Genomic DNA, 17,747 nt, shown 5'->3' on the forward strand with positions numbered 1-17,747 from the left:
CAAGGCTCTTCTCTAAGCAAATTACGCGTGTACCAAGACTTCGAACCGCGCCGGGGATGGGCGCTGACAGCCCATGCAGCTGATTGCTCACAAGCTAGGGCCACCTAGGTCGTCAAGTGGCTAGTCTTCGATGGAGAAGTTCGGAGGTGCTCACGCGGCGGCTCGCCCCACCGGTGCACGCAGCAATTGAGGGGTTCGGCGGCGTTCCCTTTAGGGACGCGCACTAGTGTGCCGGGTGTAGAGGGCTGGCAGTGCGTTTTCCAGTGGGGCACGAGTTGCCCTTGATCACCGTCATTAGGGTTTACGGCAGCAGGAGCAAACCCGGTTTTACTCTGCGGGCGCAGGACAGTAGTCTGAAGCTCAAGTAGTGGCCGGCGCGTTCCAACAAGGCGACTACCCTTGGAGAGCTGCTCTGGTAATCCAGGTAATGCTGGTTTCCTAAGCTGCTCCTTCACTGCGCGGCACTGTGGTAACGCGGCCCGTCGACAAGATGACCCAGAAACCTCCACCACCAAGGAGCGTTGTGAAGTTTGCTCTGTTAGTAGCAGTCGTGCGGGACGAGAGACATGCTTGGCTCCGGTAAAAACTGGGAAAATGTCATCTGTTCTAACACTCATAACGTAACACTCCGTGGGACAACTCTCACGGCGAACTGTGTCTTCTGGTCGATGTCGTTCCGTCGGATTGTGTACGCAGCGGGTAATGTGTTTTGTGACGCCACTCTAAAAAATGATGCAGCACCAGAACCGGCTCCAGCTACGTACGCCTCGTTACTCCCCTGGTTTCGCTGCACACTGAGCTGTTGAAGATCTCAGCTCAGTAGAGACTAATATCCGGGCAGCTGTGCTCGTAGAAGGGCGAGGAACGCTTTCTTCTCTGAACACGGCTCTCGCCTCCCATGGCTTGTTCGATTGGGAAGGGCTGCGGCAGCGACCGGGGCTGGATGAGTTCGTCCGATGTGATTTGCCGGGGGGTAAAATCCGTCTTTTGGAGGAGGTTTTTGCGTTGCTAACGGGTCTAACCGCTTTCCTAGGAGTGGTGCTCGCCGGAAAGGACTTCGTCTCGGTGTCGCGGCTTAGAGTCGACATTGGCTTCCAAGGGGCAAGAAGGTCCGAGCTGAGGGCGCACTTTCCTCCTCAGACGCGCATCAGAGCGCTAGGGCTCCGGTCTTCTTGTGACGTTGAGGAAAAGTGTAAATGCAATTTAGCTTCGGTCTGGCACGTGTGAGGTAAAGGCCAAGAAACTCCTTTACCAGGTGAGCCCCCTGGGGCTCGGCTTTTCTTGTGACACGTCTTCGTCGCGGGAAGCCATTTTTGGTATTTCGTTTTGTACCCTAATTCCAAGACAGATATTTAAGGCCCACGTGCATTTAATACTAAGGGGGTTTTCAGCTGTTGCCGGTCAGGCCGCACGCGCGGTCAGTCTGCTGGTGGAGCTAGTTTCATTTGCTTGTGACGAAGCCACGTCGCAGCTACGTTGAAGGGAAGTCATAGTGCACTGTTCCTGTTTTTTTCGCTTTGCACCGGCCTGCTTCCCCCGTCGTTAGACGTTTCTATTGGGGCAGCCCGCCATGCCGGACGCCTTTCAGCAATGTACTTCCGTCGGACTCCGGTTCAGTGTCTGGACTTGTCGCGTCCCCGGATGAGTTTCTGAGAACTCTTTGGGACAGGTGAACCCGTGTATGTGCGTCTTTGTGAACCGGAGGGCGGTTGTCGGGGCTCCGCCAGTCCCTTCCGTTTCCAATCTCCTGAGGATTTCGTCCGGTGCCGCAGTCCAAATTCGCCGTTTTTTCGTGTGCCGCGTGTGCTGTCCGCGCCGTCACAACAGCAAGTGGCCCGATGCGCACAGAGGCACAGGCGCGAAGTTGCTTTCGCTTTCATCCCTGGTTTTCGCTCTGCAGCCACTCGGGCTATTGAACACAGCATCCGCTGTTGCCAGCGCCCGGCCCTCCAGCAATCCTGAGCAGGGAGCAGCACTGCGACGGAGGGGGTTTTTGTGGTGCCTTCTTTCTCTGTGCGGTGGCGACAAGTTCTTCGCCGTGTAGAATCTGACGTCGCCGGGTGCAGATCTCTGTAGAATGGATTCGATGGCACATTTGCGAGCCTCTCGGATACCCAGCCCATTTGACACGGATCTTGATCCGCTTCATCGTAATGTATCACAGTATCTTTCTGCCTGCGTTCTTCCCGGCCCCGTTGATCCGGGAACTCCATCACTGCAGGTCGCTGAGGAGTCGTATATGGTAGCTGGTGGTCAGCCTTTCAGACCCGCAGTTCCCTACCGACGCGCAGCCAGCGTTACCTGCACCCAGACACCAACCGCAGGGATTGCATACCAACGGCCACGCAGCTTCGAAGGTCAGTCCGTTGTAGAATCTTCAGCACTTGGTTCTCGAACGATGCGGCCTTCGGTGTCTCCTGCCCAGATTTCTCCTGCAGTTAGGTTAAGTCTTCGCCAGGGAGGAGTTGCACCGTTTCTGCCACGCGCCGGCTCCCGGTCCGAGATCGGGGGAGGGTGCCCGTCTCCTCTGGAGCGCTCCGTCTCTGTTGCCTCTCTAGCGAACATTAGCTCTTGTGCCTCGGTTCCTTCGGAATCGGGGGGCTCACCTGCTGTTCCTTCACAACGCTCTGCGGCTCCGCCTGTTTCTCTGGATTACGTGTGGTCGTGGGAGCGCCGGCCTTTGCCGCAGAAGTCTCCTGAAATTTCGACTCTCAGTGGTGCACTTCCCCCTGCTGCCGCCGCTCTCCTGGCTCTAACTAATCCATCGGCGGCAGCAGCGGCCGCCGCCGCAGCGACCGGCGCGGCGGCCGCCTCTCCTCGTAGGGGAGATGGGGCGGAACTTCCGGATGTGAGCCGCATGCGCCAAGTAATTGAGCTCGCTCGAGCGTTAGTGTCGGTTTACTTCAGTCCAGACAAACCCGCGTTAGTTCGCTCTGCGTTCCACAGAAGACCAGAGGTTGCAGCGGTCCTGCGCGACCTGGAGCAGCTCCGTCTAGTCTTGGTCGATCCGGTGGAGAGACTGCAAGTTCAGGAGTTGGAAGAAGCTCTCCAGGTAGCCTGTATGCGGAGCATGGAGGAGGAAGCTCGGGCAGGGGGTGAGGTACAGGCCGCGGAACTCGCTCTTCGGCAGCAAGCAGCAAATAGCAGCGATAATGAGGGCAGCTCGTCTGCTTTGTCGGGGGTTGCAGGCGCCGGAGCTCTAGTGGTAGAAGCGGCTGCGAAGCTGGGTGAGCGGTTCAGGCACGCCACGTCTGACTTACTGGGAGGCGACAGAACGAAAAGTGGTTCTCGAAGGTCTCGGTCCAGTCCACATTCCTCTGCCTCCTTGCGAAGTAACAGTTTGCCGACAAACGAACTGTGGGGTAACAGAACTGAAGATGAATCTACTGGATCAAGGCGAAGACGGAGGAGCCAGTGCGGGTCGAGTTCTTCGGTTCGGAGTTCGTCTCTCATCTCTTCCGTAGCCAGTTCCTGCTGTGGCGCGGGTGCGGTCGCCTGCGCGAAGGACACCGGTCCAGTCTTAGAGGCAATTGACGAGCTTAGTGAGAGTGAAGTGAACGCACTTCATCGCCGGACATCTAGTGGCGGCCTAACAGCCGCGGCTTCCTGTGGTGGCAGCGTACCGAGAAGTGACGATGGCCGATTCGGTTCGCGCCGCAGACGGAGGTTTTCGAGACGAACTTCCCACGTCGCGGACCACCGTGACAAGGCGGCGCCAACGGGAAGCAACAGCAAGGACAGGAGTGCTCAAGCAGAGGCCTTCAACCGCGGTTCGCACGCAGGTGCGTGCGCCTACTGTTTGCCAAAGGATATTTTCAGCGGCGGTACGGGCACAGCAGCTGACGTGAAGCATGCCTCATCCGGAGACGTTACGGGGAGAAGATGCTGTGTTGATAACCCGGCCTTCCCAAGTTCTGCCCCCTTGTCGCTAGAGCCGGCGGCAATGGCGCTAGCACAAAAGGCGAATCGACCTAAGCGGTGGAATCGTTGGTACCGGCGTCTTTCACAGCCAGCACTCCCAGCGGCGCCTGATGTGCAGAGTCCCTCTCGAACAAGAGAAGCAGTTCTGTTGGAGGTTGCGCGTCGCCGGGCTACTGATATGGATCTGGCAGCGGCAGCAGCTGTCGTGTCGCCAGTATCTCGCAGACGAGGGGAATTTGTTGGTGCGCTTTCCTGGGGTAGAGAGCGATGGAGTTCTATGCGTACGCGGTCTCACGTGGCAAATGCTCGGGGGACGCGCTACGCAGCAGAGGTTGCAGCACCTGACTATCTTCATTGGTCACCTGGAGACCTTGACCCGGTCCCCGGCAAGGACAGGACATCTAAAACGCGTCTCTGGATGCCATATGCACGGAGGAGAAGGAGGAGCGCGGCTTTGTCAAGTCCCGGCACGGCGAGGGCAGCTGTCCGTGTAGACCCGAGGTCCCGTTCTTCTGAGGACTTGGATTTTCGTCTACGTTCGAAGAGCGGTAGCATATCATTGAGACCACAGGAACTCCCTGGTTCCGGAAACACTATGACTTACCCGCCGTTGCAAGCAAGAAATCGCTGGCCCGGCGAGAGCCCGTCGGAGAAACCTTTGTGCGGAGCCGACGGCGTTCGGAGGCACTCGCCTTTGTCACGGCCTTTGGGCGCACCGGCACTAGGACAGAGGCTCGAGCAGGACAGGGGGCGCCGGACTTTCTTGGAGCAAGGTGAGAACCTTGGGCAGGCACATGCGTTAGCACATGGGCAGTTCAGGGACGCGAACAAAAGCGGACTTGATAGACGGGAGACTGGCCCTTCTACGAGGGGACATAGTCACTTCACTGATAGAAGCACTGGGGAGTCCATTAATATTGGTGACCCCAGCAGGCTAGTGGATAGCGAGGGCGGTGATGAAAACTGCGCTTTCGTGGCAAATGTCGCTGCGGCGAACTCCGATCATCTGCTGGAGACACGTGTACGCGGCAAGGCGGCGGAAGCGTTCATGAAGCCCCGGAAAGGAGGTTGGCTTCGGCGTGCGTTCACGGGGTCGGGTAAGTTTCGAAGCGGACGCAGTGTGGGTGACACACTGCCGGGGCTCGCCACCGCCGGTGCGATAGACGAAAGTGCTGACCATGGCATCGTGTTTACTGACAGTATGGCAAGCCGAGATAGTGTCAGCAGCGCAAGCAGGGAGAGGGATGAGGACAACCGCAAAGACAGCGCGGACAGCTCAGCGGAGAGGGCGACGCAGTCCAGTGGTGCTGGGAGTACATCAGCAGTCGCCAAGAGGAGGTGGTTCGCCCGTGGCCTATCGAAGTTGAGGAAGAAAAAGCATTCGAAGACTTCAGGTAAAGAGGTGAACGGAGCTCCGATCCCTGTGCCTCTCGGTCTGTATGTCGTTTCATATCCTTCACAGACGGAGCAGGCCGATAGGACAACACACGGTAGATACGAAGTAACGACAGAGTCTGTGCCGCCAGACGAGATGCTGGAGGCGCGAGTGGCGGACAGGGACACTCGTTGTGGGAGGACGTCGACGAGGGCGACTAGCCCTAAGTTGGAACGAGTGAGCAGTCGGGAACCTCTCGGGATGGCGAGCTCTGCTGCCGCCGTGTCGGGAAAACGTCGAGGTGACGGAGGTCAGATCGCAGAGGCTGGTTCACATGGCACTTCTGAGTTTCCAGGGCTGACTTCTCGGAATGTAATTGATAGCGAAACTGGCAAATCTAGACGAGTTGTTACAGACAGCGCACGCGTGACACAGACGGATGGGGATGACGACAGCCGCAGCAGTTCGGAAAAGCACATGCGCAGCTGGGGTGGTATCCGCTCTCTGGATGTAAAGGTTGTCCCTGGGCGGGTCACTGAAGTTTCGGGGGCTAAATCAGGGGAAGCAAGTGGCGGGCCGCAGAGCCGTGTTGACCGAGGACAAGAAGGAGATGGGGATATCCTGGCCGATCGATTGTCTAGGTCACTCGAGGACCGTCTCGCGCGACAAAGCAGCTCTGAACGTAAAAGGGGGACAGACGGATCGTCGTGCAGAGCTCCACAGGATATAGGGTGTCTCTCGGAAGAAGAATTACAATTGCAAGAAGGTTATCCATACAGATCAGGAGGATACGCGCTGAGTGGGCTGACTGATCAGGGGAGGAAATCACATCACGCAGATATGCATCAGAAAAGAAAAGATTTTGGTGCAGACGACGCACCCTTCTTGCCAACCACACCTTCGTGTGAAGGAGAGACGGGGGGACCGGTGATAGTGTCAACGGAGTAATGGATGAGGAAGCGGACTGTCGATCGAGCAGCGCGGAAAGAAGTAATGTCCGTACTCGCAGTTCTGCCCGGGATGGCGAAGTGGTGTGCGGAAGTGTCCAGGGTGACGCCGACCCGACTCTGCTCGCGACCGTGTATATGTTGTAGTTGTAGAGTCTGCAGCTATGGTCCCCTCACTGAAGTATGGACGGACCGGCTTGAACGCGCCTATTGAATTGCTCTCCAAACCGGGGGAATGCAGCCTGGCGTGGTGGCTGCGACAGGTGTCGCATTCAGTTGCTGAAACCAGTCACGGAGTGCCGTCGGTTGGTTTTGTCGAGGTTTAGAAAGTCGGGCAACTCGCGGTCCCGTCAAGGGGGGCACTGGAGTTGCGTGTGTTATTCCTTTTTGGACGGGAACGTGTGGAAGTGCATTTGTCGTCCGGATGTCACTTTAATGTTTCTACCACAACATCGTTTTCGCTGGTAAGGGAGAAATCAAAAACGGCGGAAGGAAGCTGGTTCATTTATCAGGTGTATCAACACGCATCTGCCCCGGTGAATGTCTCCTGTGCGACGCCCGGTTTAGTATTCTCCTTCCCTCGGAGTTCTGTTGCTCGGGCGTTCTTTTGTCTGGTATTTTTCTAGGACACGTGCGAGAGCCAGGTGCTGTTCTAGCAGTTCTGTTGAGAGGGGTGCACAAGAAGGTACAGTTTAAAGAGTAAACAAATCCTGATGGTCGTTGCAGCGTGGTCGCCTTGTCTCAGGCGAAGAGCGTCGGATCATGTGATTCGCTGTGCTTGGAAGAAGGACAGCCCTCCCCGGTTTTTTGCAAGAACGCGCAGGTGGTAAATCCCGAAAGTTTTTTGCAGAGACCGTTTGTTGTGGTTACAGCCGTCCACACTTGCACTATGCGGTATGCGAGATGGTGGACGACTAAAAACAGGCGTTCTTATTTTTTTGAGTACAACCCCGGAACAACAGTTCCTGCGTGTTTGTTATGGCGACCATTCCAGCCGATGCTTTGGGACTTCGGACTATCTTATGAAGGCAGGGGCTCAAAGGACGGCGGGTCAGTCGACCCAACGGGAGAGAGTAGGTCCACTTGGAGTAGCCGGTATCGGCGACCCGGTCGCATTTCAGTACTGATGTTCGTTCCCGAATGGGGTCCATGCAGTGTGTGAAGAGCCGCTGTAACTCGGTTTCACTGTCAGCTCATGGTTGCGCGGCGCAGTAAGGGGTAGGCCTCCTTTCAGCTTGTGCGGCTGTGGAGTTTTGCAAGGTGGGATAGCAGGGGGGGAGAAGTCCGCCTCATGGAAGCCCTGACCGAACAAGCAGACGTCACGTCCAGGCAGCAGTGGCATGTTGAAAGGAGCACGCGGCACACGGAAAATTATCGAGTTTATTTTTCTGTAACCATCGGAGAACAGATGCCGCGCCCACATGGTTAAACTTCATTTCTTGCCTGCCCTCGAGCCTCTTCCGTTTCGAATTTGGCATTTCAGTGGACACCGCGCGGAGGCAGACAAAGCAACCTGAGGTACAAGAACAGAGGCATGCTTTGGAGCCTGAGTCATTCCTGCACAACCCACTCGACGGAGACAGCGCGGCAGCGTTCTAGCAGATCAAGCTGAGGCTTTTCTGCTAAACGTCGTGTCCGAGTTGCAAGGCGAGATGTCTGCATGTACTCCAGGACAGCTGCGTGGGAGGCCGAGCAAGCGGACACCTGTTCTTCAAACGAAGGTCTCAATGCTGTTTGAGAAAACGCCGGTCCGAAGCCCTATCAGCTCGGACAGGTGGAGTGACACTCAGCAGCTGGCTGTGGTTCCGGGGAGCCGCAGGTGTCATCGCTCGTGAAGCGCGGTGAACACTGCGTGTCGTTGCGGCAGGTGGGCCGGTTGTATGACCTTCGAGGTGTCGGCTTTCATGCGGAACGCCAAGGCGAGTCTATTCCTTGGATATTTTCCCTTTCCACGGTTTGCATGCGTGCACTGGCTTCCACCTAGACAGAGACGGGGATGTGTACGCGTGTAGCGCTCCGTGTGGCCATGTCCGGGCAAGGGTTCAGCAGAGGAAAGAGATCGGGTTATTCTGCGGACCTCCGATACTCTACGTGGTAACACGTCTGTTGTACGTACAACGTTCACGTCATTGACAACAACTTCGCGCAGCTATTCCGGTAGCGGCGCGAAGAGTGTAGGGGTTGTTTGCTCTCATTTGAATTCTGCGTAACCATCGAGGTTCTGGGGAGACAGCCATTGAGGGCCGTGTGCAGATCGGAGTGTTCGCCGGGCGCGCGGCATCGTCAGTCGGTATACGCACCGATAAGTTTCACATCGTTTACATCTCCACAGAATAGCTTCTGTTCAAACAGTGTGTTGCTGTCACTGCGCGAGCAAGTGCGCCGAAACTTCGGAAATGACGTGGTTCTTCGACGGCAGGCCCGGAATCTGGATTTTGTCGGGACATCGCTTGTTATTTTCTAGCCCCTGCACTATACAGCACGGAACAGACTGCAGGGAATGGCGGCGAGCTGCGTCGTGAATGATTCTGCCACAGATATCTTTCATGAGGAAGGCTGTTGTTTACACAATAGAGACCACGCGGATGGGAGGAAGCAGACGGTACGGACGCTGACAGCTGTGGCCGCCGCAGTGCTAAGGTTCCCTTGAGACTGTGAAGGGACGGATCGTATAGAGCACTGCGCAATCGAACTCAGCTGCCGTCTGCCTGTCTAGGCTGGAACCGCACGGTGATGCCGGGTGCAGACGGGAGAGCCCCGGCATGATTGCTTAGCAATTATTGCACTACTGAAGGAGAGCTGCGTTCGCGGTGATATCTGGGAAGCGTTCTCTCCACGATTTGCTTTTTTTCTTCTTCCAGCGCTTGGGTAAAAACATTCTCATGCAGTGCGAAGTATTGCAGACGCTTCTCAGCGTCTCTCCGAATGCTCCCCCAATAAGTCTTTTCTAGATGCGGAAGTGGAAGTTCCACTGCGTACCACGGTCGGGTGTCCTCGACTGAGATCTCATCGTGCTCTTTGGCACCCTAAAACAGTTCAATAAAGGTGCTTTTCGATCTGAATGGTCTGCCAGCGAAGGTGAGGTTTACAGGGCCGCGGCCTTAACTCGCGTAGCCTGCGGACTCGCGCCGATTACCAGCCCGTCACCGGAAAATTTGTGTGTGATTTTTATCACACGAAACCGTCTCTTTCTTCTTGTGTGCGGCGCGCTTCCCGGGGACGACATATTGTCGCAGAGTAGCACGTTCGTTGTACCAAGAGCCCACCGAGTGAAGCCCCAATGTGCATGCTTCTTTTTTTTTTTCACCCAATCGATTTCGTTGCATCTCGTGTATTACTCCTCTTTCGACTGACACGGCTGCTAGCGACCCTTGCCGCGAGGTGACAGAGTGCGCTCCTGGCCATGTCGTAGTGATCGGCTCGTTGAGAAGGTCGATATCTCACCGCAGCGTCTGTTCGTCTCGGTATGCTTCTCTAGACCTCTGGCTCCACAGCCCCGGGTTCACTCGAATATTGTGGCTAGCGAACGCTGGTTCTCTACACATGACAACTCACCCAGTGTCTGACACGAAGCGTTCTCGGCTTTTCTTCGCGCTTCTGCTTTCTTGAGCAATCGGATCTCTTCTAAACGCTCCCACTAGTCTTCTGCGTTTTCGAGAGATGACTGACTGATGATCCCTCCGGGTCCCTGCATACTGTCAGTGGCAATGCAACGGGCCCGTGTAGTAAGAATAGTGATAGTGTGCCCGGATGACACGCTGGTTCAGCAGTCAGGTGTCAGACGTTGGGACGCTACGGGAAGCTCCAGGTAAATACTGTCGTTACAAGTTCTAATCAGATGGAGACAATGGCGGTATTTACTGGGCAGGCGTCCTCCTTCTTGGGGTGGCATTGTCTAGCAATGGCTTCTTGACTTTCCAAGTCTGCGTTTCGGCCATTGTGGGCAGCAGCAACAAAGCAGGCATCGTGTTTCACCGCCACCAATATTTCACAGCCCTTCCGAAAGCCTCTGGCAGAATCACCTGACGGCCCACTATCAAGTCCAGGATACGCTTGATTTTTTTGTTTTGACTTTTCATCCAAGGCAGCAGCGGTTATTCGCTTCTACCAACAGAGAAGACCAGCGCACAGCGGGCGTTACATTCTCGCGGACTACGGGACAAGTATGCAATCTTAATGGACCATCACGGTGCATGTTCGTGAGTGAAGTCTGTAGACAACTCGCGCACATCATCGGCGCTCTTCTGTTGTGCGCCTGGAATGCCTTGGAGTACCTCGGTGCCCGGGAGCACCGCAACTCTGTTCCTGTTATTGCAAGGCGTATATGCAGCGGTCGTGGCCATGCGTCCGTTGATCAGGAGTGCCCAGGAGACGAGGATGGCCGACGTGGGCGGCGGTTGTGTTCACCTGGGCGTCGGGGTCTCGGTGCACAGACTGGTGGGAGGCAAGGCGTCTTTATCAGAGAAAGTGTAACCATCGAGCGACTCCCGCAGATCTTGCCATGACAATTATCTGTCCGTCTCTGACTGGGTTTACTTCTCCGCCCGTGGGTACTGGTATGTCTCCAGACATATTCCCAGAGCCCCCTGACAGGACGTCTCAACAATAAGACATCTTTCCCCTCCTATAGGCGGGAAAATGGCAACGACCATTACTAGCGCTACTGGTAGCTCTTGAAGAACCGGGCTACCAAGAACGAACAACGGGGCTACAGCGTTTGAATCCTCGTTACTAACAGACACCTCTGCGAATCCTCTCCGAGGGTGGACTGCGATGTGAAAGATCCTTTAAAAGCGATCTCCGTCAGTGGCACAGCTCCTCACCGCAGCGCTTGCCATGTACAGTGGACCTGCTGGCTCCAACAGTCGCGGGGGCTGCCGGGTTTGTGACTGAGGACGGCACAGGCTTCGATTATGCAGACGACGCTGGCTTGGGGAACTCATCTCTGTCTTCAGTTTGTAGTGGCAGCTGCTGTGGAGGCAGCTGCTCGCTTCGTTGCCACGCTAATATTCATTGCTCGGGGTTTGCTCAAAGGCGAGTTCATTTCAAAGTCATTTCTATCCACCGTTTTTCAGACTGTTTGAACACGGCGTCAACGGGTAACCCGCCGCGCCACTTTGCTTGCTCCGTGCCCAGCAAAGTGCATTTCTCGGGACGGCGACCGTAATGTCGATCCAGATCCAAAAGCCCGTCTGCGTGGGCGTCTAGCGCCGAGGACCACACTCTGTTCATGAGGGTGATGATGGGGGTCCTACACAAGTTCCAGGTAGCGCTGCCATTCCTCTGGTTTAAATCTTCATCCGTGTCCACGACCCACTTGCGTGGTTCGCTTTATGTCCGGTGTTTGGCGGGTGGTCACGGATGTCACGTGTCTTTGAGGAACGCTAGTACCTAACGCTAGCTTTGCTGGGCTCTGCGGCTGACCATCGGCAGGGGATATTCCGCGGATCAGAATGGTATTGACCTTCACAGTTAGCGGTGCGTCATGGCGAAGGTCCGGCCAGGAGCGTCGAGCGCTGCCGCAGGGAACATCCTCAGCGGCCGAGCACGTTGGAATTGCAAGCCCCGGCTGACGCCACTGGCAGATCTGTCGTGTCTTTTTGGCTCACATCTTTACTTCTTCGTCTTCTCATTCTTTTGTATGTTCACCTCACTCTAGAGGGACTTCCCCTTTTCTCTACTCCAGAGTCCAACTCTTCCAAGCCCGGTGTGACTTTGTCTCCCCGTACCACAGTCCGTTCGTCCACCCGCGGCGCTTGCGGGTGGGTGGCCATGTCGTCGGTGGCTGTCAGCCAGTGTTATGGTCCGGTTGTAGCTGTTTCGAAGCTACTTCTTTTACATTTCCTGTTTTTTCTCCTGTTTGTGTGTCGTTGCTATTCAAGCACACGGAGCACGGAAAATTCCTGGGAGATTTGATGCTGTCAACAGAAAAGACGTGGACGGTCGCGTGTCGGAGAGCCGTGCGCCCCCGAGTAGGACACGGAGCACAGTCCACCGGAGGCCACACAGCTCCCTGCCAGTCCGCCAGCTAAAAGTTTCACGCCACCGGTCCACGAGCCTGCGGGATTTCAGAAGCTTTCTCCCGCGTAGATTCTGCATTTTTCACTTGTTTGCCTTCAGCTGCCAAGACAATCTATCACTTTCGTTTCCCTCCAGACAGTCTTCTTCCGTGACGATTGTGTCATACTTGTTGGAAGGCAAGTCCTGTTGCATCGGCACTTTTCCAGCGTCCTCCCAGGTTGTTGCCTCAGCAGAAGGTTTCCAGTCGTTCTGGTTACGGCCATTCCGTCCTTTTTCTTCATTCTACGGAAAGCCAGTTTCCTGGATTCTCTACAGGCAGCAACTGAGCTGACAATTTTAGCACTTCGCCTGAGTCAAGCAGCTTTCTCCCCCACTCGGTTTTTTTCCTAGGTAGCTTTTTCCCCCCAGCTTTTCTTCCCTTTCTTCTGTTCCACTCTCTCCTTTCCACAAATCGCGCAATAACTGGCTTTCACATTAGGCTGTAAATACGCGAGGATAGACACCGGGGTATGCTACTGTCGAATTATTTTTGTTGGGGGTGTAAATGCAACTCCACTTCCGGTGATACTTTCATTCATCTTGTGCGCCTTGCCGTGAAGTTCCGTACTTTCCTCCTTTAAATCTACTGCGCCTGTAAAATGACAACGAGCGGCGCTGCTGAGTCTGGGACGGGTCCCCGACCCGCTCGTCCGCTGGCTGTTGCTAGAGCGGCACTGGAGCAGTTGAAGACATGCAACGGTAGTCCAGCAGGGAGCCGTCTTCCGCCGGGCTTAGCCTTGAAGCCAAACCATGTTGAGAGTGCGGACAGGTCTGCCCGCGTACCGCCTGATGGGACATACGCTGGTGATTCAGCCAAAAGCGGGGATGGTGGCCACAACGACAGACTGGGTGACTCCGTGCTTCTGCGCCAACAGGGTGAAACTCGCCTAAGCAGCAACAATACTACCGCCGCTCCGTGCTACGTGAAGATGCTCATCAGCAACCAGCTTGCTGGAATGGTCATCGGGAACACAGGCAACGAAATCAAACACCTCAAACAGAGCACTGGCGCGAAAATTGTAAGTACCCCACTCTCAGTACCAGTCTGATTGTGATGGATGCACGGGCTCTGTTTAGTGTCGCAGACTTGATTCGCGTCCTGTGGCTCTCTCTTGTCGCTTCTATCGCTGTTTTCTTCTTCGGCACACTCCTTGTTTTACTGTGTTGATATGTCTAGCGGGCTGTTTAGTAGTTACTTTGATTATCTCCACCTGCTCAGCGTATATATCCGAACCGCCGTCGGCGACAGCGAGTTCGTGATCCTGTTACGCGCTGTTTGTGTTATGCGCGGCGATCTTCTCAGGTCCTTTCCCCCCACGGCATGTATTTCCCTGGAACGACGGAACGTTTGGTCGCAGCGGAAGGCACAGAACGCGCAGTGTTTCAGGTGATCGACTGGATAATTGACCGCATGCACGAACTGAATGAAGCAGTTGCGTCGTCGGCAGTTGTTGACAATTCTCTGCAGACCCTCCGAAATGGTCGAACGAAGAGCACCGCAAGTCTCCCCGCTTTGTCTCGCTCTTTGATTTGCAAGATCTGCGTGCCCCGCGCTGTTATCGGGAGTCTGATCGGCAAAAACGGGGGGTACATACAGTCAGTCCGTATCGCGACCGAGGCCAACATCAACATTTCTCCCCTCTTCGTCACGGCAGACGAGGCATGTGCCGAACGCATTGTCACAGTCGAATCTGCACGTAAGCAGAGTCTGCGTACAGCTGTGTTCACGCTTGCCAGGAAAATCAACACGCATCCCGAAAAGGCGACGTGCAAACACGTGTGCTACTATCGCAAGCTGAATTTCGAGTCGTCCCATCTGGTGGCCGTGAACAATAAAAAGGACAATCGCAATGTCGCCGTACAGAACAGTCCAGGCGCCCAGCAGCAGAATTACTTGGACCACCAGCCGAGCTCCGATGCGGCTAGCCATAGCAGCAATGAGGAAGCGGACGTCTTCTCCGTCACTTCTCGCTTCGGCACCACGACGACGCCTAAGGGGTCGCGGAGCTCTCTCTCAAGAATCGGTGGGGCGCCCGATGGCTTCGCTGCTTTCGAAGAATTCTCATTGAAGCTGTCACGCGTCCAGCAAAAACCGGCGCCTGTGCTGCCTTCTCTGGTGTCGGCAGCAGAGACTTTGAAGCAACTAAGCCACGGGGGCCACGTTCAGGATGCATCAACAGCTGTAGACAGTGGCAGCGACCAGGGCGCGTCCTCTCCTGGTACCACTCGGGAACACCTGAGGAGAGAATTCTTTGACGGATGCGCTCGGCCTACGGATCAGACCGTCGACAGCCGTGCTGCGCGGCTGACGGGGAGCTTGGCAAGCACTTTACAAGCTGTGACTGATAGGCAGCAGTGCCTCGGTGCGGGCAAGAAACACAGCGACGGTCAACGGGTTGACGACTCCACAACACAGCCAGACGCATCGGATGATGAAAACCTCTACGCATCTCACGAGTCTCTTTCAACAGTGTGCACCACGGCACCCGGGAGCATGGCACAGCTGGCAAGTATCCTTCAGAGCATACAAGAAGAGTCGAACCAGCAACAGGTGAATTACGCGGAGACTGGAAGTAGCAAGGGGTCCAAGGGATTGGACGCAAGCGCTCCTGAGTTTTTCCCACTTCGCTGCAGAACGGAGGAAGTGCTGGGCGGGACGAGAAAAATGTTTGTCAACGTAATCCCACCTTCCGGAGAAGACCGATGCACACTGCAGGTGCCGACAAATGCCCGTGCAGATAGCGTGATAACCCGAGTCCACAACGGACTCCAAGGCTCTGGCTCAGGGCACATAACATCGGCACAATCACCGCAGCAGACAAAGCCAGTGGACACGCAGTCGCTGACGTCCAGCGCCGCTGCTGGAAGGGCGGTCACCGTGGCATCTGCAACGACAGCACAAACTCGTTCTGGTCTGGGTCTTCTCGACGAGGGAGTTCTTGTGTTTATGAAGATATGGACCGTGGCTCTCGTGTGTGGCGTGCTGCTAGCTGTCATTGGAAAGCTTCTGCTCAGCTGGTAGGGAGCCAGGGCTGCGCACTGCCCTCGGGCAACTATTTTGCCCGGCCAAGCAAACAAAGCTATTTTGTGTTCGCCGAGGTCTTTTCCCGGACGGTTCGAGGGGACGCGGGCTGTGTTCCGTCTTGGTCCTTTTATTTCAAGGCCTGCTATCGGGAAGGAGGGGGTTTCATGGATTCCGGATGCACCATTGAAGTTTGGTGGTATCCTCATTCACGTGGGCAGGGGCCAGTGGTCAGGTGCACAGTGGTGGGCACGTCAGGTGCGCGGGTGTCACTTTTCTGATCCAGTGACAGTCAGGAAGCGCAAGATGTGACGGACTTGCTTTCCACTCTGTGGGCCGTCCGGGTGACGATGCTTTGATCGGTTTTACAGATCGTTGGACTCGCGGCGCATAAGCAGCGACGGAGAGAGGCTCGTAGAATACATGCAAGAGAATTCGTGTGCAGTATAGACTGACCGAAAGTGGATCACTCACCGTGACTCCGTCCTCATGTCCACGAGGTGTTCTATGCGTATTGCGCGCCTCGCGAACATACTGGGGGCCGAAGCTTGTCACATGGATGGGTTTTATTTTATGCTTGAATATTTTTTCTGAATAAATCGTGTTGCCCGTGTGATTGACGAAAACCTATCGTGGTTCGGTTCTGTAGATGTGTTACCGCCTGCGGCGGTTTTGGCGCACTTTTTCCCGGACAGATTGTCATGGGCTTGAATGTGTTATCGCGTAAAGGATGGGTAATTCGGAGCAGAGTCTTGTTTTCACTTGCGAATTGGACAGCCACAGCGGAGTAGAGGTAATGCAGGTAGACAAAAGAATACAAATCAAGACTTTCCCACTGATTCGGCGGTTGGCGAGCTTGGCAGAAGAACAACGCGTCGATCAAAATAGGAAGTGTGACGTGGCCTAGCCCACGAACGTGCCTAGTTGCAGGTGGGCAAAGCTGAGCGCCTGCTTGTACTTTCTCTCTTCTGAGTAGCAGAATGCACTGTAGATGGGAGGCCCGCTCCCTTTGCCACATTGCGCTTCGCTGTCACATGCTTCGTGCACGTGGCCGCGGGGATATCGGACTCGCTGCTCGACTGCGGCGCGAAAGGAGTGGGATTCTCCGTCTCGTGTTTGCAGGCTTCCTCGGCCATTGAAGGAGCACTGTCGGACTTCCGAATGTGAGGTCCGATGTGCTGGTAACAATGCATTCACGCGGAGCGCAATCATCTGTCTTCTAAACAATTTGAGTGGTTTGTCCGGCTGGGACATGGACACAAGTCCCAAGGTTGATGGCTGGGCGATCGGCTGTGGCCGCATGCGGCAAAAGGTGAAGCTCCCACGGGAGGATGCATTCGTTATGCAAGCTCGCCTGTAGTTCTGAGATTTTCCCACCAGCCTCCCCTTCCTGCTGGAGTCGAGGTACCCCCGTAACAAGCGACTGCATCCCGACCATCCGTCACCTGTGTCCTATCCTCTCGCAGGTGTTGGCTTCTTGGATAGCCTTACGTAATTTGTTTGCGCTTTGTGCCCTGGACAGTGGAGCCGCTGTGTATCCACTTGTTGACTGGTGCCTCTCTGCCGCAGAGAAAGGTCGGCATGAAAGGCGTGTAATTCGTCATGCACTGACATCGCGCAGGTCTGCCGTGGGTTGCAGAACTGGTTCACCTAATCTCAATTGTCAGTTTCAGATTGTAGACTCGACTGGTTCTTTTCAAAATAAACGCTATGGGACACCATCAGGGACTGACGCAAAGCGTTTCTGAATCCTCTTTTTAATCTCTTGTGCCGTTCGCATCTGTATGTATGTGAGACCGCTTTTGCACCAACCGTGATCCCACAAAGCTGCTATACCGAGACAGAGGCATCCCTGAGTCAAAGGGAAAATTCTCAACTCACCGCCGCCGGGGCCTGTGACGTTCCTGAATGGAAGGCCGTGCAGCCAGAGCTGACGCCTTCGCCAAGTGTTGTTTACCCGGCCCTTCTGAGCTTCACACCGACTCCTGCGGCGGTTCCTTTGTTTTGTCGTCTGCTTCTCTGATGGATGACACATTCGCTAGTTCCAGTCCAGAAGCCCCCTCGGCTTTAGAGTGGATGGTAAGCGTCAGACGAGGGAAGCATTCTATCTGCCCGCTGTACTCGGTGGACCCCGCGCCAACACAAGGCTCGAGACAGGCAGTGCGCCGGCCCTCATGCAAAAAACTGCAGCTAGTAGAAAGTGCTTCGCCGCAGTCCACACGGAATAGCTCGGCGCCAAGGACACGGAGGGGAAACGCAGCCGAGAAACGGCGAAGACAGAACAGTACCGGGACAGCAACCGACTCACGGGGACAGCCACCAAAACATCCTCCCCCGGCCAAAGACCAGACTGTGCGCCGAGCGTTTCCCGGCCTGCCTGACCCCCCCCGGAAACCACCTACTAACGGAGCGTGCGTTAAGA

At 55.5% G+C, this 17,747-nt stretch overlaps 2 protein-coding genes across 2 annotated transcripts; both read left to right on the forward strand.

The window, feature by feature from the left end:
* Window positions 1–21: 21 nt before the first annotated feature.
* On the forward strand, window positions 22–10,422 carry CSUI_003537 (uncharacterized protein). Its single transcript, XM_068063733.1, has 2 exons — window positions 22–9,321; window positions 10,328–10,422. Exon 1 carries the CDS (start codon window positions 2,078–2,080, stop codon window positions 6,242–6,244), a length of 4,167 nt encoding a protein of 1,388 aa, XP_067924294.1. The 5' UTR covers window positions 22–2,077; the 3' UTR covers window positions 6,245–9,321; window positions 10,328–10,422.
* A 163-nt stretch (window positions 10,423–10,585) lies between these two features.
* On the forward strand, window positions 10,586–15,906 carry CSUI_003538 (kh domain-containing). The gene is made up of 2 exons (XM_068063734.1): window positions 10,586–13,322; window positions 13,607–15,906. The coding sequence occupies exons 1-2, from the start codon at window positions 12,903–12,905 to the stop codon at window positions 15,323–15,325; spliced, it is 2,139 nt and encodes a 712-aa protein (XP_067924295.1). The 5' UTR covers window positions 10,586–12,902; the 3' UTR covers window positions 15,326–15,906.
* The last annotated feature ends 1,841 nt before the right edge of the window (window positions 15,907–17,747 follow it).

Source organism: Cystoisospora suis (genome assembly GCF_002600585.1).
Source record: "Cystoisospora suis strain Wien I chromosome Unknown contig_1594, whole genome shotgun sequence".
NCBI lineage: Eukaryota > Apicomplexa > Conoidasida > Eucoccidiorida > Sarcocystidae > Cystoisospora > Cystoisospora suis.

Excerpts from the sequence above, each read along its gene's own strand:
- CSUI_003537 (XM_068063733.1), top strand. The coding sequence starts at position 2,078 with ATGGATTCGATGGCACATTTGCGAGCCTCTCGGATACCCAGCCCATTT.
- CSUI_003538 (XM_068063734.1), top strand. The coding sequence starts at position 12,903 with ATGACAACGAGCGGCGCTGCTGAGTCTGGGACGGGTCCCCGACCCGCT. Across the intron at positions 13,323-13,606 it reads AGAGCACTGGCGCGAAAATT|GTCCTTTCCCCCCACGGCAT; the intron begins GTAAGTACCCCA and ends CGATCTTCTCAG.